At 45.9% G+C, this 23,857-nt stretch overlaps 1 protein-coding gene across 2 annotated transcripts; it reads left to right on the top strand.

Annotated features, from left to right (window-relative positions):
- The first annotated feature begins 388 nt into the window (after positions 1-388).
- On the top strand, positions 389-23,857 carry TRIM37 (tripartite motif containing 37). Of its 2 annotated transcripts, none has more exons than XM_032707258.1 (25): positions 389-557; positions 1,814-1,915; positions 3,184-3,224; positions 3,873-3,989; positions 4,923-5,010; positions 5,845-5,967; positions 7,176-7,299; positions 7,988-8,055; positions 8,539-8,663; positions 9,567-9,617; positions 10,033-10,114; positions 11,485-11,561; positions 11,958-12,137; positions 12,816-12,930; positions 13,161-13,373; positions 13,744-13,880; positions 14,575-14,672; positions 16,004-16,204; positions 17,935-18,108; positions 18,961-19,089; positions 19,568-19,736; positions 20,432-20,550; positions 22,079-22,231; positions 22,782-22,860; positions 23,220-23,857. In XM_032707258.1, the coding sequence occupies exons 1-25, from the start codon at positions 537-539 to the stop codon at positions 23,221-23,223; spliced, it is 2,790 nt and encodes a 929-aa protein (XP_032563149.1). In that variant the 5' UTR covers positions 389-536; the 3' UTR covers positions 23,224-23,857. The 2 variants fall into 2 exon arrangements, with proteins under 2 accessions (XP_032563149.1, XP_032563148.1); XM_032707257.1 differs by having other exon boundaries at positions 390-557; positions 17,935-18,246.

Below are 23,857 nucleotides of genomic sequence, written 5' to 3'. Positions count from 1 at the left end.
GGTTAAGCATTTAATCATATTCATCAGTTTTCAATAGAGGGCTCGATCCCGTCACTTCCGCCAGCAGTGTCAAATATTTAATTTATTAGCGACCCGTGGCTACAGTAATTGGAGATACCCGTCAGCGGGCAAACAGCTACAGCACGGGCGACAGCGGCTCCGCTTTCTAGAGCCGTGCGGGCTGTGGAAACCCATCCCTGCTCGTGAGCTGCGTAAAGCAAAAAAACACGCGTCAAACTCTTACTTTGGACACCGAAGAGCCGCCGGGTCCCTCAGGGGCGGCCGCGCCTCCCGCCCTCCCCTCAGCGCGGCCCCGCCCCCCCGCGGGCGGCCCGGCGCATGCGCACTGCGGGCGCGGGGCGGAGCGGCCGCGCTGCCGCGGTCACGGCCGGGCCGGGGCGCGGGGCCGGGATCGGGGTGCTGCCTCCGCCCGCCCGCTCCTCGAACCCCGCGGAGCCTCCGCTCCTTACCCCGGGCACGGAGAGAGAGGGCCGGGGACAGCCGTCCCCGCGCCCGCCGCCGGCGGGGCCGCAGCCATGGACGAGCAGAGCGTGGAGGTGAGCGGCGAGCGGGCGGCGGGCGCGTCCCCTCAGGGGCTGCTCTCAGGGGCTCCTCGCGCCCTGCCCGGTTCGCCCCTCGACGGGGGCTCCGTCGCGGTGCGAGGGGGGGATAAAAAAGGCCGCTCGGCAGCGGCTCGGGTGCGCAGGGAGGCAGCAGGTGGGGATGGGGGAGGAAATGAGCTGCGGGAGCAGCGCGGGTGCCAGTTCCGGAGGTGGATGGAGGGACGGATGGAGGGATGGAGACCTGGCGCACGCACAGCCCGCCTTGGCACCGGGCAGGGCTCTCTGTAACCCGGCAGCTCGCACACCTGCTGTGGGCTGAGAGCAGCCAGACCGGGGAAGGGTTTGAAAGACCATCTGTGACAACCTGCTGTGTGTTGCATTCCAATGGTTTGCCCCTGTTAAAGAAGGCAACGTATACGACCTACTGTGATATCTGTAAATTGAATGTGCATCTTGCTTTTGTGCCAATTCGTAATTTCAGTGCTGTGGGGAAAAATTTAACCCTCCTGAAGAACCTTTGAAAGTTCTATAGTTAAAACCATGACTCCTGTATAATGCAGAATGTAGAACTTCTTTATCAGTTAAAAATCTATCAATATGTAAAGCAACCATTTTTTTTTTCAAAATACCTGTCTCGTTTGGGGAATGGAGAGAGGTGAGGTGGTTGTATTGTAGAACAGAATTGTTCTCTCTTCAAGTGGGTGTAGCAAAAATAGGTTGGGTTACATTTTTATCACCCAAGATTGCTTAAATAGGGTGGAAGAGAGCTAATGGTAGACCACAAAAGAATGTAAATCTTATAAAAGTAAAAAAAAAAATGTGCCATTCAATTCAGTCCCTCTCATTAGCATTCTGTGTGTCACATACATGCACTTACCATGGGTTTGAATTAGTTTGGTGCCTGTCCAGTGACACTGGTGGGTGCAGTGCCTGCAGGTGCAGCACAGCTTCTTCTGGCAAGTGTTCAATCCCTGGTGAGCTCAAGCGGGAATGATATCCTGGCCCCAGGAAGGCCTGCTCCAAAAAAAAAAAAAAAATGAGGCAAACAGAGAAACTATTCCTTGAAGAAGGAGGATATGAGATGGTGCAGAGGAGGAGAGCCCCGGTGTCGAGGTGGTGCCTCGCTCGGGGATGTGCTGTTTGGGGTGGAACTGAAGCGAAACCTGGCGCTCTGCCTGGAAAACAAAGGCCACTCTGATGTGTTTGAAAGCCTGTGGTTTAACAATGGTGATAATCCCCCCCCTTTGCAGAGCATTGCCGAGGTGTTCCGATGTTTTATTTGTATGGAGAAGCTGCGGGATGCTCGCCTGTGCCCCCACTGCTCCAAGCTGTGCTGCTTCAGCTGCATCCGGGTGAGTTCGCTTCTCCCAGTTTATTTTTGCAAATATATGAGCTGAAAACCGGCTGATCTTGTGAGAACGTTCTTGTTCCTTTTCCTGGAGTTCCAAGGATTCCTTTTTCCTCCTCTGTGCTCCTCAGTTTCCCTTTCAAACACTTTTATAACACCCTGAGGAAAAACTAGGCGGGCTGTGCATTGCGTTCCGTGGTGCTAATTATAGGGACCATCTGGAATAAGTGCTGGTAAGGAAGAGACACACAATGGTTCCTTCTTTAGCATCTCCTGAGAGTCTGTGGTGCCTGTGTGGAAGACAAAAGTTGGGACAGGAATCAGGTGCTGACTTTGCATCTGGGAAGGTCATAACATCACCTCTTGTATCCTGGAGATGATTTATAATGTTCATCAGACCAGCGTGATGTGATCAGAAGGGGCTAAATCTTTCTCAGAGGAGTCTGGGGGCACCACCAGAATCTCAGTTAGTTTAAGGTGATGGTTACCAATGTATAACACCTCAGTTCCAAACCAGCTGCAGTTATGTGTTGGTGTAGCAGGAGAAGGTTCAGCTGAGGTTTCCAGCCCTCCAAGTAGTATTTCCAGAAACTGGAACAGACATTCATCCTTTGCTTTGAAAGCTCTGACAAGAACTGTAGGTGAAGGATTCGTGCTGCATATTAAGAGTGTTGGATGACATATTGTTGCTGGGTGGTGAGAGATTATTCATGAGAATCTTTAAATGTAGTAGTGAGCTGACAAATATAAACCCATCAACTGCTGAGCTCTTACACTTGTGAGTTGTAGTGGGCAGCTGAAGTTCTTTGCTCAGCTGTTTGTCTCTGGAGCTTTCTGGAAGAGAAACATTCACAGGTCCTTGTGGATTTGATCATTGAACTGCAAGTATTTAACCTTGAAGACTAATTAGACTCTGAAAAATAGGCTTGTTGTACCTTTTGGTTTCCTCTACTGAAACATGCTCTTTAGTCTGAGACTCCAGGAATCTGCCAAGTGGGTGGTTTCTAATGCAATATTTAGTACCTCAGAATTCTCTGTGCAATTTTGACTGAAGCACCTTTGGCATCTAAGAAAAGTGCTTGCTTGTTACTAAGGTACAAATAGCAGCTTCTTCTGTGACTAAGTGGTTAAACAGTTAAATCTGCTAATAAAAGGAAAAATGGAGGAAGACCATAATAAAAATAAGTAACTCCTAATTAATGATAGAATGTACTTGCCTGCAATTCTTTTCTTACAGTCCCTCTAAAAAGGTTTTTCCTCTTTCCATCACAGCGTTGGCTGACTGAACAAAGAGCTCAGTGCCCTCATTGCAGGTAAGATATTTTTAATATCAGAAACAAATTATCAGGAATTGGCTGTGCTATCCTGTTAGGATTTGGTTTATTTTTTTTTTCAGTGCAGGTTACATTAAATTTATTAGCTTGATTACTTTTTTTTTTTTTTTTGGAGACCTGGCTGCTGGTACTATAAAAATTGGCCCAGATGTAACACTTACTGTAAAATACATTCTAGTTCTGTGACAGGCTAAGATCTTTGTTCTTCCCATGTAACACTGCTGTTTTCAGTGCATGTGGTTTGTGTAGTAAGAGTAACTAGATGGAATTCCTCTTTGACTCTTAGAATAAAAACATAAAGAGTTCTGAGACCAGAAGCTTCACTGTTCAGACTGAACTGTGTCCTTTTTTAGTACTATAATTTGTATGATATCAGGCAGCTGCTCTGTATGGCCCTGGGGGGGGGTTCATTGTGGTTCCCACCTCTCCCCAGCTCCCAAATGGGCAAATCGACTTAAAAACTTCTTTTTTTTTTCTTTTTCTGAAATAGCTAATGCAGCTTCTGCTTTTTTTTTTTTTTTTGCCTGTGACTCTTGTGGTAGTGTAGAACTTCAGGATTCACTTCAGTGCTTTTCCTTTATCTCCTGGAGCCCCGTTGTTGCTCCTGCTCTGCTGTGCTTCTTGCAGGGCCCCTCTGCAGCTCCGGGAGCTCGTCAACTGTCGCTGGGCAGAGGAGGTCACCCAGCAGCTCGACACACTCCAGCTGTGCAACCTCAACAAGCACGAAGAGAACGAAAAGGACAAGTAAATGGAGCATTCTCTGCATAGAGTGTTCTGTGGTTTGCCTTACAGGAGTGGGATTTTGGTTATCAGGGAACAAGCTGATAACTTCCACTTGCTGAGAAGCTGAGTTGTGCTGTCGTTTCTGTCACGCTGCGGTGTCTTTGCCTAGAAAGCTGCTATTTCTGGTTCTACTCCACACATTTAAAATGAAAGATGTGGGAAACATGAAGGGCAGGAATACTTCTAAAGGCTCTCAACCCTTCTCAGTGACCAGATATCTGAAATAAGTCTTATCTCAGTGGCTTGTTCGTTTGGCAGTAAGTCCCAGTAAGACTGTGCCTGCTGATTTGGTATCTCAGCACGTAACAGCAGGGAAGCTGTTCTGAGCTGTCTTCTAGTCCTGAAAATGTAATTGATAAACCCAGCTGGAGAGCAAAGAAAATACATAAAGTTCCACCAAAAGGCACTACTATTGCTCTGTCATGGTACTGGTGTTCATTCTCCTTCCTTGTCTTTGGAGCTTCCTGTATTTTCTGAGATACTGTTTTCCTAGGGCTCCTGAAATTTTGAGAAATGACAAAACTCAGCTTGTCCAAAAAGCTTGTGAGCCATTTCTGTGGTTACTTTAGGTAGTGTATGATTAGGATTTTAATAATGTGTAGCATGAACTTCTAAAATTCTGAGCTTGATTCCATGCTGATATCCTTTATCTGCTGTGTAGAAATCCAATTTTAGTAATGTGCTTTCTGTGAAGTGCTTCCTGAGAGAATACTAAAAGCCACATTTATTTTACAAAAGGTTTTTACTGAATACAAGTGTTCTTCTTGCAAATGTTTTGTGCTTTATTCTCAGTATCGTGTGGCAAAACAAGTGAAAATGTTAAATTGAGTTTGTAGAAAATTCACAGCTATTTTCTGTTGATGAAAAGTGTATTTATTTTTTTTTTTGTTTAAGGTGTGAAAATCATCATGAGAAGCTCAGTGTTTTCTGCTGGACCTGCAAGAAGTGCATCTGCCACCAGTGTGCACTTTGGGGAGGAATGGTGAGAGGAGACTTGCTCATGTGCACACAGTGAGAGGCTGCAAGCTTTGTGTTTGGCAGCAGCTTTGAAAAACTGCAAATGCTGTGAAACTGTTGTTGTGGCTGTTGGATTGCCCTGAAAGTACTGCAGTTGCACGTGTACTTATAATTTAATAACATTGGCTGTGAAACCTGATACTTCCTGTTCATAATTAGAAAAGGAAATGGAATTTTTTGCCAAAAGGAGCTCACAATTACCTTACACAAATTCTGTGTGGTCATGAGAGTTTTATGGGCAAAGGAAGAAGTCTTGCTCAGAAAATGCAGATAACACATTATTTGATTGTCCTGGCCTGTAATCCTGAATGTCTTCAAAGCTGTAGCACAGCTTTTTTTTCATCACAGTGTTTTTCATCACAGTGTTTGTCCGTTCAGTTGCACATTTCAAGGAGAAGCAGCTGTTCCTGTTTGGAATACAAGTGGTTAACAGAGCTGCCTTTGTTTGGGAAGGATGTTTTAATAATAAAAATAAAACTTCAATCGCTATTTGATTTGTTAGAGGGTTGCACAGTGAATGAAACAGTTTATTTTTGGAGGACTGTTGAGACTCCAAATAACTCTTGACAGGAAACTTTGATGGAATGAAAGCCAAATTCATGACTTCTTAAGAAGGGAAGTGAAAGACAGACTTCCTACATACAATCTGCTCTGGAACTTTTCCAGGATGAGTGATACACTCAGAGGCTTTCTTCCCCTCTCTTTCAGGAATTTAATAGGAGTGGAATAAAGTGAAAAAGAGATGCTTTATTATTCACCACCTCCTCCTCCTCTTCCCCCTTTTTTTCTCTTTGCACAGCACGGAGGCCACACTTTTAAGCCACTGGCAGAAATCTATGAGCAGCACGTCACCAAAGTGAACGAGGAAGTGGCAAAGCTCAGGAGGAGACTCATGGAGTTGATCAGTTTGGTGCAAGAAGTGGTAAGGAAGGGTTTGCCCGTGGTACTCCCTCGGCAAAGGACAGCTGAAAAGTGGGATGTGGAAGTAGTTAATCCACCATGTCGTGTTCGTGGGGTTTTCAGTACCCCTGAAAAGCTGTTCCATGGAAGTTGTGAGATTATCCCATAGAGAGATGTTTTTACTTATTAGTTATACTCTTCTTACACAATGTGATAAGGTCAAAACCAGAATTGAGAATGTTTTGTAGTTGCTAGAGTTCAGTAACAGGGAATTTTTCTTTGTGGGTGTGCTGGTTAAAAGCTGGAGTTGCACAGTTCTTACACTTCCAGAGGTGCAGTCTGCCATGCTAAACAGGTAGAAAAATGCTTTATTCTAACAGAGCTCATTTTCCTTTCTTCAGAATAACAAACTGGAAGCCTGTCTGAGCCTCCAGGATGGGCTGTAGAGCAGCTCACCAGTTGGAGATTTGTTTGTGTACCTTTCTCTTCCTTGTAGGGTAAATGTGTCAGACATCCAAATATCAGCATGTTCAGCTTTGACAGTTTCAGTGGGAATTCCACAAATTCAGTGCAGTTTCTTATATCCCAGGAAGGATTGTTTTTTATATGCTGCTGAATGCAGTTATATTTATAGTGTGTGGTCTTTGTGCAAATAAAATCAGGGGTTTTTAACAAGTTTCTGTATGACTTTTTGCCTGTGCTGTTGTTGTGGTAGGTGAGCTCTGCTCCAGCTCAGATGTGACTGTTGTATCACCACTTGTGTCTGTAAAATATTGAGAGTTTGTGGCCTTCACCTGCCAGGGAGAAGGAGCTCTTTTTATCACACTGCTCTTGTTACCACAAAGAACTTTCCTGTGCTGCTCAAGTTCCAACAGAGAAACCGCTGGTTGCACTTTCAGATTTTGATATAAAGAATCCCCACATGACAAATCCCTGTGCAATGAGAAAATGTTGCTCAGCTTCCCTGTTAACCTTTGGGCACCCAGCAGAGGGCACGCTGATGGATCCAGTGAAATCATGGCTGTACCAGGAATTATCCTGGAATGCAGCTCCACTGAAAACCACGTTCCTCTTGTTTTATTCCAAACACTCAGACTTCAGCAGGACTGGGATTTATTTACTTGCCTTCTCCATGGGGCTGGAGGGAGACTCAGGGATTTCTGGGATCTGAGAGAGCAGTCAATGTGTGAGGGAGTGTCTTCATGGATGTTTTTCCTGCTCCTGTTCCAGGAGAGGAATGTGGAGGCCGTGCGCAGCGCCAAGGACGAGCGAGTGCGGGAGATCCGCAACGCCGTGGAGATGATGATTGCCAGGCTGGACACTCAGCTCAAGAATAAGCTCATAACTTTAATGGGTAGGGATTTTTGGCCTTTCTTAGGGGTAGGAGAAATATGTTAACAGTGTGTGAATCCATTGGGAAACTTTCTTTCCCGGGGAATGTGAGTCCTTACACACTTTATGGAGTTAAGTGTGTTCACTGCTGGCAGGAAACTTCCACCTCCAGCAAAGCTTTTGGTTAATTAAGTAGTTACTGTGATACAGTCCTAAGTTGTTAGACATAACCTGGTTATATTCTGTTACAAACTCCTCTATAATAACTTAGAGAACATTCCCATCTGGTTGGAAGATGTTTTTAGTACCTTTCAACTAAAGTGGTTCCTTCACCATTATTTATGTTGGTCAAGGAGTCCATCTTTGTAATATATACTCCTTTTAATGTAAAAAAAAATCAGAAGTACAGTCAAACCTGCTTTTTTTTTTGTCCAAAAAGCACCCCCAAAACAACAAACCTGCCTTTTCTGGGACACAGAATGTTTCATTATTACCTTAACCTCAAGTGAGTTCTTCACTACAGCTCTAATTAAAACCCTAGACTTGCTTTTCAAATGCTTTCTCAATCAACCTTGGTATATTTAGAAATCCTTTAAGTGTGTTCTGGGGCAGGTCCAAGTGGAAAAAAAAAAAAAGAAAGAGAAGTGCAGTTTCTTAAAATCCAGTGAGTATGTGTTGTTTTTCTTTAAACGTGTCTTTTCTTTAAACAGGTCAAAAGACATCACTTACTCAAGAAACTGAACTTCTGGAAACTCTGCTTCAAGAAGTAGAACATCAGGTGATTATGAGAAGAGATGGGATGTTGTGTTACACAGCTCCCTTCCCAGCTGACCTTTCTTATTTACTTTTTTATTTTGAAACTATTAATTGATGGGTGTTTCTCAAGGATACTCTTTCATTTAAGTGGCCTCAGTTTTCACAATCTCTTCTTAAAAACACATTTGTCTTTTAGGGATGATCAGAGGTATTCTGTTGCTTGATAAACTAGTACAGGGATTAATAGCAATATCCTATAAAACTATGAAGTTATATATAAACTGATTTAACCTAAGTGAAGGACATAGTAGTTGTTGTAACTGTCATTGTAGAATTTCAGAAACAAAGCAACCAAAACCTCCAAGCTCCATTTCACATTGTGCTGTGGGTAAACTTTCTGAAGCTGTGACACAAGTGCAATTTGTTTGTTTAAAAGCAGAAACGGTCAAAACCTTTTTGTTTTCTACTGACCTTAGGATTTTTTTCCTTCTTTTCCCCCCTGTAGTTACGATCCTGCAGTAAGAGTGAGCTGATATCCAAGAGCTCAGAGATCCTGATGATGTTCCAGCAGGTCCATAGGAAGCCCATGGCCTCCTTTGTCACCACTCCTGTCCCCCCAGACTTCACAAGGTCAGTGTTGCATCTCTGTGCTGTTTGTGTTCTGAGTTTGGCAACCCTCTCATAAAGGTTTGTTTTGCTTGTTAAAATCATGTTTAAAAGTCTCTTACAGCAGAGTATCTGCTTAACTTACTCCTCCTGGTAACCTGTGCTACAAGTAGGCTTTTCTGTTCCAGCAGGGCTTATTTTGTCTGTAGTCCCTACTGGGGACTCAGGACAGTGGGTTCCAGCTCTTTTTTTTCTCTTGTACACTTAGTTTACTGATTTGTCCTTTTTTTTTTTTTTCTCTTATTATTGGGTCACTCAGTGTATAATTGCAAGGCTCTCATGAGATGCCTCTGCAGGTCACCTTAATTCAGAATATCCAGCCAAAATCACCTCATAGCACAGTTCTCTGTGAGCAGAGAGCTGCTGCTGCTGGGTTCTGTGGGAGCCTGTGCAGTTTAGGCTGCCTGAAAAATACCTCAAAAAATTGAAAGTAAAAGAAGTCTCAGTAATTAGAGAAATCAATTTGACCTTGTCATGATTTAACTCTGAATGTTCATTTTTTTAATGGCACCAAGGTGGTCTGAAACAAACTTTAAATGTTCTGCTTTCAGCCACCAGCACTTTCATCCTTTCTAGAGCTGTCAAGGAGTCTTACATTAAAAATTCACCACATTAGGAGATTATTAGCCAGCACAGGTAAAAGGGCAAATCCTCTTAAATACTTCTGGTTGCTATAAATATTAGTTTTATTGTTGTGTGCTATCACATGGAGAGGTGCTGGGGAGAAGGCTTATAGATGGAATGATACCACAATAACCCAGTGGCTCTGCTGACCTAAATTATCTAAAATGCTTCTGCAGGTCCCAAAAGTTGGGATTTTTAATGCCTTGTTATTCCACTGTCATATATTTATTCCTTCCCCCGCAGTGAATTGGTTCCAGCCTATGACTCAACTACCTTTGTCTTGGAAAACTTCAGGTAAGAATTTATCTTAAATTCATGTGAACGTTGGGAACCTTCTTCCGTGTCTGCCCTCCCTGAGCAGTGTTATTTAAAACACAGAATAGTCTCTACAGAAAATTGTTGGATCTTGGAATTCCATTAAAAAAAATCTCTTGTTTGCCAGGTGAACAATCAACCCCAGCTAAACTGCTTGCTAGAAAGATTTCTCATGATAAAAGAAAATTACTTATTTTTCTTTTTTAAATAAAAGCGGGACAATTTTAGGAGGAGTACATAGATTCGGATGGACACTTAGCTCATATGCTGCTCCATGCTCCTGCAGCAAGAAGGATGGTTCTGGAATGGAACAGTGGAGTTGTTTGTGCAGCTCAAGGTCCCAGGGAAGGTTCTGCTTTGTCCCAAAATCAGGTGTTTCCTCCTTCCCCCACAGCACGTTGCGCCAGCGAGCGGACCCCGTGTACAGCCCACCCCTGCAGGTGTCAGGGCTCTGCTGGAGACTGAAGGTTTATCCGGTGAGTTCTGTCTTCTACTGGAGTTGTCACCCCATCCCAGGCACTTCACCAGCATTCCCAGGCTTCTCCTATCAGGAATCATCACTTATGTTGTCCATAAAAAACTGTAGGAGAAGAACATCAGAAGGTTGTAGAGTTGATCACCAGCTCTGGAGAATTCTCTGCCTCCAGCTCTCCAGCATGAACATTCTCCCTACAGTTAACCTGGTTGATTTAGAAGCAATTAAAAATGGGTCTTATCAGTATGGCATAGAAATTTTAATAGCTTTTATGTCTCAGTGTTTATTTGCAGATGTCTCTTACAGAAATGAGGTGTAGAAAAACTTACTCTTTGTTCATGAACATCACTTACTGGGGAAGGTGGGAGGAGGACAAGGTGTTAGTTGTTCCCTGTGCATCCAGTTCTCAAGCTGGGCATTTAAAACATGTGTAATGAACTAAAGTCCTGTCAGTGGGCTGAATATTCCAATTTCTGAAGCAGTAGCTTTGTCCATGTTGGAATGTTAACCCACAGGGTGGGATGTTTTTACAGTCCTGGTCTGCAGAAATAGGTGTTTGGTGGTGGAACACCAGTTGTGTCTGTCAGTGATTTCTGGGGCATCCTCAGAGAACTGGCTCCGGTTTTTTATGCCCACACGTGCCCAGAACTGTGTTTTTGCAGTGCAGAGACAGAAAGGTGTGTAGGTTATCAGTGAATTCAGGATTGGCTGCATGAGGTGTGCTGTCAGAAGGCATTAAAATCTATTTTTTCAATGGTAAGTTGAAATGTTCCTTCAACCTGGAGGATTCAAGTTGAGCCATTCTTCGTCCTTGATCCAGGTGAGTGTGATGGAGGTTTTGCTGTACTTCTTCTTGATTTCTGGTGACTCTAATATTGTTTCTCAGTTAACTGATCTAACTTTTTCATGTTGCATGGGGTTTTTTTTTCCTGAAGAAATGGCTCTTTTCTCAAAAATTAAGTAGCTTTGAAATGTGGCTGTGCGTAAAATATTTCAGAACTAATGCTTGGCCTGAAATAATGTTTTTCTGATACATTGACAAGTGTTTGTCTATTCAGACTTCCACTAAATCAAAACCCTAAAGTGTTAATAGAATAATAAAAGTTTTACCTTGAGATCTGTATCTGAGATATCAATGCTACACTGTGGACATGCTTCCAGTTGCAAATTCCTTGATTCATGTTAGAGTAGGAGGTCACTGAAGACTAAAAATCACAAGTGTAACACCCAGAGCAGATTCCTCCTGCAAATTCAGTGTTGTTTGAAGCTGTTTTCTAAACTTTTCTAAACCTTCTATACCAAGGTGCCTTGGGGGTTTTTTTCTGATTTTTTTTTTTCTTATTTTAATTAATTTCTCAATTTTATTTGAAGGATGGAAATGGAGTAGTAAGGGGCTACTACCTGTCTGTGTTCTTGGAGCTGTCTGCTGGATTACCAGAGACATCCAAGTAAGTAAGAACAGACATTGGGTGTTTTTTCTATTGGTGTTTGCTGAGGATGGCCTCAAGGTCTGTGGTGTCACCAGGGATTGATGCAGAGCCCTCTTGGAAAGAATGGTGGGACTTCTGTTGTTCACTGAGCTTTGAATTGCTCCCAAAGATAACTTAAAGTTGTTTCTCAAGATAGAAAGCAAGCTGGCAAAACAACTGATAAGAGTATCTGTCTCAGTGCTCAGTCCCAGGGTTTACTCTGCTCCCTTTTGCTCCTTTCTTCCCCCTTGCACTGTTTCAGTGTTATTTTAAGACTGTTCAGCTGGGCAGAGAAGCCTCTTGGGAAGTGCAAGTGTTAAACCTGACCTGTTCAGCAGCCCTGACTCCTTTCTTTTGGCCCTGACCCCTGTGCAGGTACGAGTACCGCGTGGAGATGGTTCACCAGTCCACCAACGACCCCACCAAGAACATCATCCGCGAGTTCGCCTCCGACTTTGAAGTCGGAGAATGTTGGGGCTACAACAGGTTCTTCCGCCTGGACCTGCTGGCCAACGAGGGCTACCTGAACAGGCAGAACGACACCGTGATCCTCAGGTGAGGGCACAGCTCTGGGGGGCTCAGAGTGTCACCCCTGCTGCTGAAACAGGAGAGAATTTGGGAGCAGAATTTAAAATGTGTCTTGTCATAAATGGATTTCACTGTCAGCGGCTTCAGAGAAGGAAGTTGCCAGAGGGAGTTGTGGAAATTTGAAGTGTCTCTGAGGAGTAGCTGCTGCTGACTTTAATAAGTTAAGGAAAGAACCTTCACCCTCTGACCTTTAATAGGGGTTAGAGATCTGTAGCTCATGGAATTGAAGGAAAAGGGTGCTTTCTCCCACTCTTTAGAAACAACTGTAGTGAGCACAGGAGAGCTCTGGGAATAAAGAGAGTCTGTAAGTAAAGAGAGCTGATGCAGTCACTGGGAACTGCTATATTAGGAGAAAACATAGGAGCTGCATCCATCTGCTTCAGGTATTGTCTGTAGTGTGTGAATTTTGGTAGTGTTGGTTTGTGAGGAACTTCCTCTCCTACGGAACTCTCTCTGCTGCCAGTCAGGGGGTTCAGGACACTGAGCACAGAAGCACCGGATGTCTGTTTTCTGTTAAGTTTATTTCATCACTAGATTTTAGGTTTTAAGATGTTTTCTCCAGGGCTTTTTGGAGGAAGGAGGGGACACCAAAACACAGACCTAACAAAAACCCTCATAAAAACCTCTTCCAACGTTCCTTTGAAGGTTCCAAGTGCGCTCCCCAACCTTCTTCCAGAAGTGCAGAGATCAGCACTGGTACATTGCTCAGCTGGAGGCAGCTCAGACAAGTTATATCCAACAAATAAATAACCTTAAAGAAGTAAGTGAAATGTGTGAGAATGTAAAATCACCTTTAACTGACTGGTAATTAATTACCTGGTTTAGGTAATATAGGTTACAATATTCACGTTTGTCAGTTGTGTCTATTGGAAGTTTGATATTGGTGTTATTAAAATAGTATCAATGCAAATCACCAAACTTATGGATTTGATGGTGATGCTCCATTATTGTTTTCTCTGTTTATTTTTGTGCCTCCTTGTGACATTTCAGAGGCTTGCAATCGAGCTGTCCCGGACCCAGAAGTCACGAGGGGTTTCACCTCCAGACACTCATCTCAGTCCCCAGAACGATGATGGGTCAGAAACAAGGTCAAAGAAACCTGGCCAAAGCATTGAAGCTCTGCTGGAGAACTTCTCTGCTCCGGGATTGGCACGGGAGAGCAAGGAAGAGGAGGAGGAGAAGACCCAGCAGGAAGACTTGAATGTAGGAATTTTTCTGTTTCCTGCCTTTCTGTTTGTAGCTTTCCGTGATAGGACAGCAATAGAAACACAGGGGAACTCCTGAATTGTAAATGAGATTTATTATCCTTGGTGTGGAAATAGGAGATGACACACTCAAGAGCTGTCAGTGAGAGTTGTTCCAGAGCAGAGCTAATGGGTCCCTCCACAAAAAAATTTCCAAGTTCCAGCAGAAAAATCCAGCTTTTCTATTACAGCCTTTACTGTGCTTTGAGACCCTTCTGTGTGACAGGATGACCCTGGGGGGAGAGAGTTTCTGTTCATAGCTTTTGGGGGATGCATCAAGGTGCAACCAACATGTTCCTTTATCCAAAACCTCACTGTTTTCCCTGCAGCACGAACTCTCAGATGGTGACCTGGATATAGACCTTGCTGGGGAAGATGAGGTGAACCACCTGGATGGCAGCAGCTCTTCAGCAAGTTCAACAGCAACCAGTAACACTGAAGAGAATGACATAGATGAAGAAACTATGTAAGTAACTTCAAATGCCTTTCAGGTCATCACCTTGTGTCCCAGAGCAATCATCCTAATTCCAGTGGAAATGGATTCATTTGCTGTATCACAGCTGTGGGGTGTGTGGGATTCCAGTGCGAGGTGAGGGGTGGTTCCTACACTGGAAACAGCTCAGAGTTAACACTAAACATTGAATTTTTGATCAACTAGATCTTCCGGATCTCTTTATTTATTTCAGTGTTGCATTTGTCTTTGACAAGTGATGATCTGTGAAGGTTCTTTCCCAAAAGACTCCTGAGAAATGTTTCAGCACTGTAAGAAAAGAGAGGTTTGGTGTTGGGAAGTGTTGTAGCAGCAGGAGAGTGATAATAAGGACAGGTGCTTAAAGTGGGGAATTCAAAACCCTTGGCTGAGCCAATGTCAAATCCTGGAATTGTCATTAAAGCATGAGAATGTGTTTACAACATGTACAAATATAGAAGTTTGCAGGACAGGTTTTGCAGTCTTAGGTACGTGTGACACTCTTGGCCTCTCAGTTGAGTCAGTCATTTCATTTCCACACTGTCATTGTTCAGCTTGTGCAGCTTGGAATGCAGAAAATACTATTTACAGCACTTTGGGTTGGTTTTGAGGTTTGTGCCACAACGTTTAGCAAGAGCTGAGAACAGCTAATGGTTGTATTTTCTTTTTTCCTGCCTGATCATCCTCCAAGGTCTGGAGAAAATGACGTGGAATACACCAGTACCATGGAGCTGGAAGAGGGAGATCTCGTGGAGGATGCAGCAGCTGCTGCTACTCCTGGAGCATCAGGTATGAAAAGACTTCAGAATTCCCACCTCTGCAAAACACTGCTGGATTCCTTCCCCTCTTCTTCTTGGAAGCAAAGCCAAGCTGCGTGTTCTGCAGGCATTTCTATTTTTGGAAATGCTGCATCATGTGGTTTGTGCTGATTATTGCAGTGTAGCAGAAACACTTTGTCAGTTCAATGCAAAAAAAGGGGGGGGAAAAGTCTTCTGAACGTGCTGGTTTAAAAATGATGTATAAGTTTGGAGGGCAGCTCTGTGCCTCTCTGAAATTCCTTGTGTTCCCATCAAAAGTAAACTGAGAAGCAATTTTTACTGGTATCTCTGTGACCTCTGAAGTGGGTGACACGTTCACTTGGGTTTTAGTGCCCTGCAAAACCTGAAGAGTGGGGAGGGAATGAAGTAAAGAATCTTCACAAGTGAAGCAGAACTGCAATTTAAATGCAATATGAAAGTATTCCAGGATTTCTTGCAGCCTGGGGATGATGACAGTCGTAGGTTAATAAGATTCTGAGGGAAATACATCTATATGGAATGATAGTATATTTATTTATGACAAAGCTACCAAATGTGCCATTCTCTGGAAGTGCTGTTTGTGCTGCTGGTGCAAATCTGCCAGGGCTTGAAAGACAGAATTCCTTAACTGTTTAATAACTCCTTGAAAATTTCTTGTGAGCTTGGAAGTTGAAGGACCTGTGTTTCTCCTTCTGCAGGGAGAGCCTTTAGAGTAGGAGCACAGTGGCTGTAGGAACTGTAGGAATTTAGGAGGTTTTAGAACATAATTTTTAACAGCATTTCTAAAAGCTGGCATGATCTTTTCACCTGAGCTTCTTGCATTTACCTGTTTTCCAGTCTGACTGTTAGTTCCAGCCTGGCTGTGTTGGAAGGGAGTTGTTCTAAACTGTACAAATTTAGTCCCACAGATCAAACTACTTTCTCTGAAGACTTTGCATCCTTTGAGAGGCTTGGCCACTGTGTAGGGGGAATGTCCCTCCTTGATTTAACTGGGGACACCCACACCACACCTAGAAAGTTTGTGCATGTCTTCAAAATAAATGCTCTTTGTATTGATGAGTTAACAAATCTATTTATTAAGAGCCTTACATAAAAGGTAGGAAGTGAAGCACTTCCCCCCTCCCTGTGCTTTTTATCTTTAATTAGAAGCATATCTGATTGCTTTCAGAACCCATAAATCCACAAAACACCGATGTCTTGTTAAGTTTCATGGAATGTTTTCATTCTTAATCTGCTTGGATAACTCTGTCTCTTCATTTTGCCTGGGGAATAATGCATCCCTGTGTCCCACACATTCCCATGCCTTCTGTTTCTCTTCTTTAGGTACAAGCCACAGCTACACCAGTGCCAGTGGGAGACCTTCCCGACGGGGAGCCAGTGCCCTGGGCTCCACAGCCAGCAGCAGTTTGCTGGACATAGATCCCTTAATTTTAATCCACTTGCTGGATCTGAAAGACAGGAATGGTATGGAAAACCTCTGGGGCCTCCAGCCACGTCCTCCTGCCTCTCTTCTGCAGAACAGAGGTAACTACATCACGCATCAGATGATTTAATTCCAGCCTGGGAATGTCTCAGAGCGCAGTGGGAGGTGACTGGAAGGGGTTAGCTCTGAAAGCCAACACAACACACAGCAGCTCTCTGCTGAGGCAGCAGGTCCACCTCTCCCTGCACACATTTGGTACCCAGAGTGGCTGGGAGTACTTGGAGAACAGAGTAAACTAACAAAATAAATCCTGGGATTTACTTCTGCCTGAGAAAGGCAATTAGAACCAGAAATATGTGTGCAGTTGTGAGGCTGGAAGAGCACATGTGAGTGCTTGTGGAAGAGGAACGGATCAAAATGTCAGGAGCCAAAAATAGTGATGGCATTTGAATAATTGAAGACTTTGAAGGGTATTTGTGGTTCATTTAGGACCCTTCAACCGAAAACAGCAACGAACTCCCCATGCAGCAGAGGCAGGAGAGCTGGGAATCTGCACCCAGGGCTGGTCCTGGAGGCTGCTCGTTCCCCTGGTTTTGATAGTGAAGAATTAAAACTAAATCAAACCTCAATAATGCATTTATCATGTTTAACACTTGGAGCTGCTGCCCCACCACCACAGCATCTCATCTCAGGTCGTTCTGAAACAACCTTTGATGACTCCCCAGAACAGCAGAGAAATAATGGTCCCTTTGCTACAAATAATGCTTGGGTTTGCTGCCACAGTGCCACTGGTGTCACTCAGTGTAAAAGCTGACTCAAACTCTTTGTTCCCTTGTTTTGTTCCTTTGTCATTAGCTTTTTAAATGTAGTTACATAAACAGTCATGAATTTTCAGTGGCTGTAACCTGTATTTCCAAAAATGGAAGTCACTTCGACAAGGATGAAATGAGGGGAGCAGCACATGAACTGTGAGTCTCAGCTCCCATTTGCCTGGAAAAAGCCCTGGACAAAAGGAGTTCAGGGGAGGGCTTTGCACTTTGTGCTGTGCCACTGGAGCAGGGTGAAGCTCTCCTGTTTTGCTGAGTGGCCTCCTTGTTGTCTTTAGCTGCCAAAATCACCCATTGTGTGGAGATTCCCTTGAGGTTTGAGTGTGCCCAGAGCTTATTCAGGCTGGTCAGCAAACAGAAAGCTGCTGTTGCATTTGGAGTTTGCCAGACTTCACCTCCTGGGGTGAAGGTTTCCAAGAACCACTTGACTTCAGGGTTTGGAACAGCTGAATTTGCAGTGAAACACTCGCAGAATTTACAACACTTCACACAAACATCCAGGTTGATCTAATTCCAGCTGAGCAGCACAGAGACTTACTCAGGTATTAGCTGCTTGACCTGATCTTCTGCTGGGAGATACTTAAGGGAATTCCTTCCCTAGTTTCTGATTTCTTTGAGTTCTCTGTGCTCACATATGTTGGTGGTACAAGAATTTTATACAGACAGTCAACAGTTTTTCTAAAAACATGTAACAAAGATGGCATGAACTGACAGCCTGGTTGGTGAACTCAGGTGTCACCAGAATTCCTGCAGCAGTACTGGGAGCCTGGTTCCTTCCAGAGAGCAGGTTCTGGGGCCTTATTCCATCACAAGGAACAAACCCTTGCTGTCTCAGTAGCTGTGCAGTGCTTGCAGCCCCACTACAGTGCCACACCAGGACAGAAGAGTATCTGTGCCCCTCATTTTTGCAGCAGGGCAAAAGAGCTGTTAAAAATTGACGTCTGTGTTTATTGGAGAATGGTTTTACTCACCTGCTGTGGTCTCTGACTTTTCCCTTGGTGAAGCCTCATCCTATTCCCTGAAGGACCGGGACCAGCGGCGGCACCAGGCCATGTGGCGAGTGCCGCCCGACCTGAAGATGCTGAAGAGGCTGAAAACCCAGATGGCTGAAGTCAGAAGCAAAATGTCAGATGTGAAGAACCAGCTGTCTGAAGTGAGGAGCAGCAATGCTGGCTCTGGTGAGGGACAGCCCAGCTTCTTCTCCATCGAGCAGGGGGCTCTGGCTGCCTGTGGGACCGACAGCTGCAGCAAACTGCAGGAAATAGGGATGGAACTGCTGACAAAGTCTTCAGTCACCAGTTGTTACATAAGGAATTGTAAGTGCATGGAAAAGGGGGGATTTAAATGTCACCCTTGCAGGTGGTTTGTACATCTCAGCATCTGGAAATAGGCCTTGTGTAGTTCCTCATTCTCAGCTTCAGCTGTAAGCACCAGAAATGTAACCCTACCCTGCCTTTGAGGAAGTAAATGTCACTGAAACTGAGTTCGACCCTTCTCTGTAAAAGCACCCAAACTTTACTCCACAGCCAGTGACACACCTGATGCAGTGAGAACATTCTGAGGCTTAACCCAGGGTCAGACTGATCCAGGCTGAGGGTCACTCCCTGGGGACTGCTCTGTGTCTGGCCCAGCTGTGAACTTGAGGCTGTTGCATGGTGCTTGCCAGGGCACAAATTAAACAGACTCGCTGTATTTACTAACTTGAAATCTTTCTAAAATCCAAGTAAGCCAGAGTTTGGGTTTGGATCTCTCTATATTCTCGTGCTGACTGAAGGAATGTGGATGGAGCTTTGTGAAGGATGCCTTAGTGTAAAGCCAGTGAGCATGACTCGCATACTCTTGGCCACATCCATAGTCAGCCAAGCTTCCCTCTAGCCCAGGTCTTGGACAGGAAGGGTGTGGAAGGAGTTTTGTGCAGGATTGGGAGTTAATGAGCAATGAGAATAATGTGGAGCTTCACCTAAGCACAAGGACAGGACACTGCAGTGGTTTGACTGAACACTTATCACATCTTAAAACTGTTTTTGCAGCTGCCAGTAAGAAAAGCAGCTCAGCAAAGCCCCTTCGCTCTGGAGCAGCGGGAAGTCTGTCCCTGAGGAGAGCCATGGACTGTGGGGATGTGAATCTGCGCGTGAAGGGAGACACTCAGACTCCTGAAGGTAACCCAGGCCGTTGGTCCTTGCGTGACAGGGCACAGCTTGGCATCTGTTGTACAAAAGCTTCTCCATAAGTCTTTTATTTGGCATCTGGAGTTTCCCTGAAACTTGACTGGATCCTTTCCCAAATGTAGTGAATGTTCCTTTACCTTTTGGGAGCCGGTCTGGGAAGCAGAGCCTCGCAGTGGCCATAAATAGATGTGTTAGGTGTTACTTTTGGTCTCAGTGAAGATATTCCAGGGAAAATCCTGGATCAAAAAGTACTGACCTAGGTTTAAATTGTGGTTTGACTCGAAGGGAACTCGAGGAATCCCATGGGTCGGGGGCTGTAGGAGTTGTACGATGGTGCTGCTCCTGAGTTTGGCGAAGCCAGGGCTTCACTTCGAGTGGAAGTGAGGGAACACCTGACAGAGGAATGGGTGTTTTGCCCCTCTCAGGTGTTCAGGGAATGGAGGGTCACAGCTGTGCTCTCTCTGCTCAGGTGGCCTGGGCAGCTCCAAGCTGGGCAGTCGGCACCGGGCCCTGGCCGGCGCGGCCGAGGCGCTGCCGAAGGAGGACAGGCCTTGTGAGGGCTCGGATTCCGACGGGGGAGTTTCTGCCCTGACTGGCTTGGCTGCTGTGGAGAAGACCAGAAAAGTTGGTGCTCTGGGGTAAAGGTTTTATTCTTCTTTCCTCTTGTTATCTCCTCCCCCACCTTCCCTTGATCTATGAAAAACTCCACAATCTACTAAAACCAGGTGGTTGCAGCATGAAAGGGAAATTACTTTGAAGTTTACTTGCTTGCTGCTGTTCCCTCTGGACATCAATTTTTGGGTTTATAACTAGGTTACAAGTTGTCTTTTCTTTTTTCCTTTTCTTTTATTTCTTTTTAATTTTTTTTCTTTTATTTTGATCTGCTGTGGCTGGAGCCTGACACTTGGATTTGAAAGGCATCCCAGTCTGTTTTCCCACTGTTCCATGCAAAATATCCTCTGACTGAGGTTTAATCACTTTTGATTTCCTTGTTTTAAGATGATGTTTTTCACTGTGACTTTATTTTTCAGCTATTTCATGATAATTCCCTGTTGGGCAGCTAAGCAAAGGGCATTGGAGTGCTCAGGTTGTTTCTTTCTGAGTAGCTAAAGTCACCTTTTTTGGAAAAAAAAACTGGAAAAGTTTGAGGAGTAACTTTTTTCAGATTTTAAATATTTCTAAATCAATCCAAGCTGGGAGTTTAAGTGGGTATGCAGGAGATTTAAGCAATGAGCAAAACTGGATGTGGCACTAAAAGGATTTGTTTCTGTGACTGAATCCAAGCCGAATTTCTAACGCGGGGTTTTGCATTTCTCCCGAATTCTTTCTCAAGCTCAAACTCCAAGGGCTGTCGGACAGAAGGGGCGCAGGCAGGAGGTCTGGAGAACAGCTCTGAGCCCGGGGAGCTGCAGGGAATGGCCTCAGAAGGCACCTCTGCGGGGCCAGAGGAAGGTAACGGGGGTGCCGGGGGGGGCGGGTGCAGCGTGGCAGCACTTGGGGCTCTGCTGAGCCGCCTCTGCACTGGGACCTCGAGGGGGAAAGGAAAGGAGGAAAACCCCCCAAAGCCAACAAGCCCCAAAACCTGCTTTCATGGCTGTTGAACTTTGCTGTAACGTTTGGCAGCTGTGGAATAAACGTGAACGAGGAGAGGGGCTGTGTGTCCTTGCTGTGTGTGGAGGAACGGGGATGTCACGGAGCAGCAGATGTGGTGCCACCTCCCTCCCTGGACAACCAGCTGCTTTTTGTACCTCTTCTTTTGTCTCCAGGTCTTTGCTTTGGTGTCCAGTCCAGTGGCCTTGAAAAGGATTTCTTTTCTAATTAGAACAGTGGTCAGTGACCTTGGCTTTTAAGTCTCCTGTCTTCAGGGACAAACCCCCCGGTCACTTCCTCCACGTCCTCACTCCAGCCTCTCCAGCTCTTCATTCCTGCTGGGTGTTGTGGTACATAAGCCAGTTTCCTTAGAGACTTGGAGGAAACTTTTCCCCCTCCCTTCCTGCATCCTTTCCACGCTGGAAAAAAATAATATTGCCTTTTTTTTTTTTCTTTCTTTTTTGAAAGTCCACGTAGAAGAGTTTTTCTTATCTTGCTAAAACTCTCCTGCCTTCCACCCCTGCACTGATTTGAATTTCAATGACTGGATTGTAGCTCAAAGCCTATATTAAGGTGCCAGCATCCATCTCGAGCTGCAGTTTGTGCGGGATCGTGTGGGAGTTGGCATTTGCAGAAGGTCTCTCAGTGACAAAACTGAATTTCTGCTCTTAGTCACTGCAGCGTGATCGTGATGCAGCTCCGCTGCTGGGGCAGAGCCCAATAGGAGAGCGCTTCAAACCCTCAAATACTTCATTGTTAAAAACCCCAGGAAGCAAATATTACAATTCTGTTCTCCTTTCAGAGGAAAAGCTGCAGTGGAGTTGGCCCCTCACTTGGCTTTTCCTTAGCAAAGAGTGTTGGCTCTTAAGAAGTAAAAAGTGTCTCCCCCAGAACTGCCCAGTGCACACCCGAGGTCTGGCACAGCCAAAGCCACCACCTTGATGGCACCAAGAGCTGTGGTTCTGCTTTGAGGGGTCGTTTGTTTGTTGTGTGTGACTCAAATGCAGTGCTGCTCGAGGGCTCTGGCAGGTCCATCTGCCCCACGGGTCGTGTTCCCTCTTGGCTGTTCAAAAAGCAACTTTAATTTTCTGAATTGCAGCTGGAGGGGAGGGAGATGTGCACTCCTGGGCTTGGGCTCAGCTGGTGGCACGTGGGAACTGCTCCTCTGGAGTGGAGCTGCCCAGCAAAATCCAGCCATGGTCCATGCTGGTACTGCTGCTCTGTCGGATCCCTCCTGCTCTGGGAAGCACATGGAGCTGCTCTCCATGTCCTCCTGCCAGCCCTGGGGATGTGATACTGGGAGCTCTTCCATGTGAAAAAGTCTGATAACTGAGCTGCATGGATCTCACCATCCTCTTTGCCTGGGCTGTCTCTCTGGTGTCTCTTGCAGCCGGGGTGTGCCAGAAGCACGTCCTGCATCTCCTGCCGGGAATGAGCAGCGACAGTGACATCGAATGTGACACGGAGAACGAGGAGCAGGAGGAGGCCGCCTCGCCCTCAGAGGTGTTCAACCAGGCCTTCTCTGTCCAGCCCTCCACCGAAGGTAGGGTGGAGATTCCAAGGCCCCCTTCCCAAACACTCCCACATGGCTGTGGGATGCAGATCCCGGGGGGGGGCTGTGGAGGTGTTAAAGCTCAAGCAAGCGCCAGTAGGATTTGAAACTCCTCTCTTGGGATCCCAGTTAAAACAGATCAAAACAGGAAAGGGAAACTCTTCCTAGCCTTGAGAAGTCAGTTCAGGTGAGTCTCGCGGGGAAGGGTTGGAAAACCCACAGCGCCAGTTCCGAATTGGAATTCCCTGTGTGCCAGCACTGGCACTGTAAGTAGGCTAATTCCAGGGAGGTAACCACTGCCTTAGACACGGATTTGCATCTTAATTGGCAGGAATGAGCTTGGAGCAGTTCAGTGGAGTTTCAGGAACTCATCTCACTTTTGGTGTAAAAGCTTTAACTTCCAATCAATGGATCAAAACTGGGAGGCTGCAGCTGCCCCGGGGTGAAGTTTGGGCTGAGTCAGGGGAGGGGAGGGAGCACCCACGGGTGTTCTGGTGCCCCTCTGGTGAAGGTGACTGGGCTCTGTTGGTGTCACCCTCAGAACACTCCTCGGTGTTACCAGATGGCGACCAAGTGAGTTCTGATGATCTCGGCTTTGTCCCTGGAGACGACACCACCAGGTAATGGGGACGGTTCTCCTTGGCCAGCCCTGGGGCTGCACCTTCCCTGTGCTGCTCCAGGAGCTGCAGCCACAGAGCCAACGCTCCTCCTGCTGTGGGTGTTGGTACAGTCTGATCCCTGTGTTTGGCAGCACCAGGGGGAGGCCGTGGCTGCCCTGCCCCGCTGAGCTCCACCAGGGAATGAGGAGTCTGGGAATGAGGGAGGGCAGGCTGAGTTCTGAATGCTTCTGTAATCAGCACAAAACTGATTGGGTTGAAGCAGCTGACATGAAGTTTTGACTCCTAAGACTGTGTTTGCTTGAATCCTTAAAGCTGCCCAAGCAGGAGGGTTTTCAGTGGAATCTCTTTGTCTGGAGCAGGTAGAGTGTGGGCTTGGGGCCTGAAGACCCACCACTGCATCCCTGGGGAGAGGGGTGTGCATTCCCTGGAGCTGAGTCCGAGGCTGCTGTCGATGGCTGTGTGTGCTCTCCATTCTGTGGTTCTTCTGCCATTGTCTTAAACCTGTCCCTGGGGCACAGCGACCTTGGAAGGCCTTGCACTACAGGTTGCATTCCTGCTGGCTCTGCCAGCCTCACGTGCTCTGAGGAACTGTTGGGAAGGTGCTGAGCCCTGTCCTGGGAGGTGTGTCCTGCTGGAATAACCACGAGCGTGGGACTGTCCTCATTTTAACCCCCAGGGCCTGGTGGTGGCTCCAGAGCTGGGCTGGAACAGGCGCCACACGAGGTGTTTCCCCGGTCGGTGACATGGACCAACTGCACCCATTGCCAAACTCTTTGCCACTGTTTGTTACATTTTGAGCTGCTCAACTACTTGTGAAGCCCCTCTGGGAGCTGACCCCTGGTTAGTGACAAAGCATGAGGCCCTGTGAGTACCCGGTGTCGTCCCTGTCCTGCTGCCTGTGCCCTGTGTCCGTGTGAATGTGCCGCCGTGGCCGTGCTGTACGATTTAGTTTGAAACTGTTTGCACTTTGTTAATAAAATTGAATGTTGAAACCTGA

Source organism: Chiroxiphia lanceolata, chromosome 20, assembly GCF_009829145.1.
Source record: "Chiroxiphia lanceolata isolate bChiLan1 chromosome 20, bChiLan1.pri, whole genome shotgun sequence".
NCBI lineage: Eukaryota > Metazoa > Chordata > Aves > Passeriformes > Pipridae > Chiroxiphia > Chiroxiphia lanceolata.
Note: the sequence above shows the minus strand (reverse complement) of the source record. Positions and strands in the feature narration are given on the sequence as shown.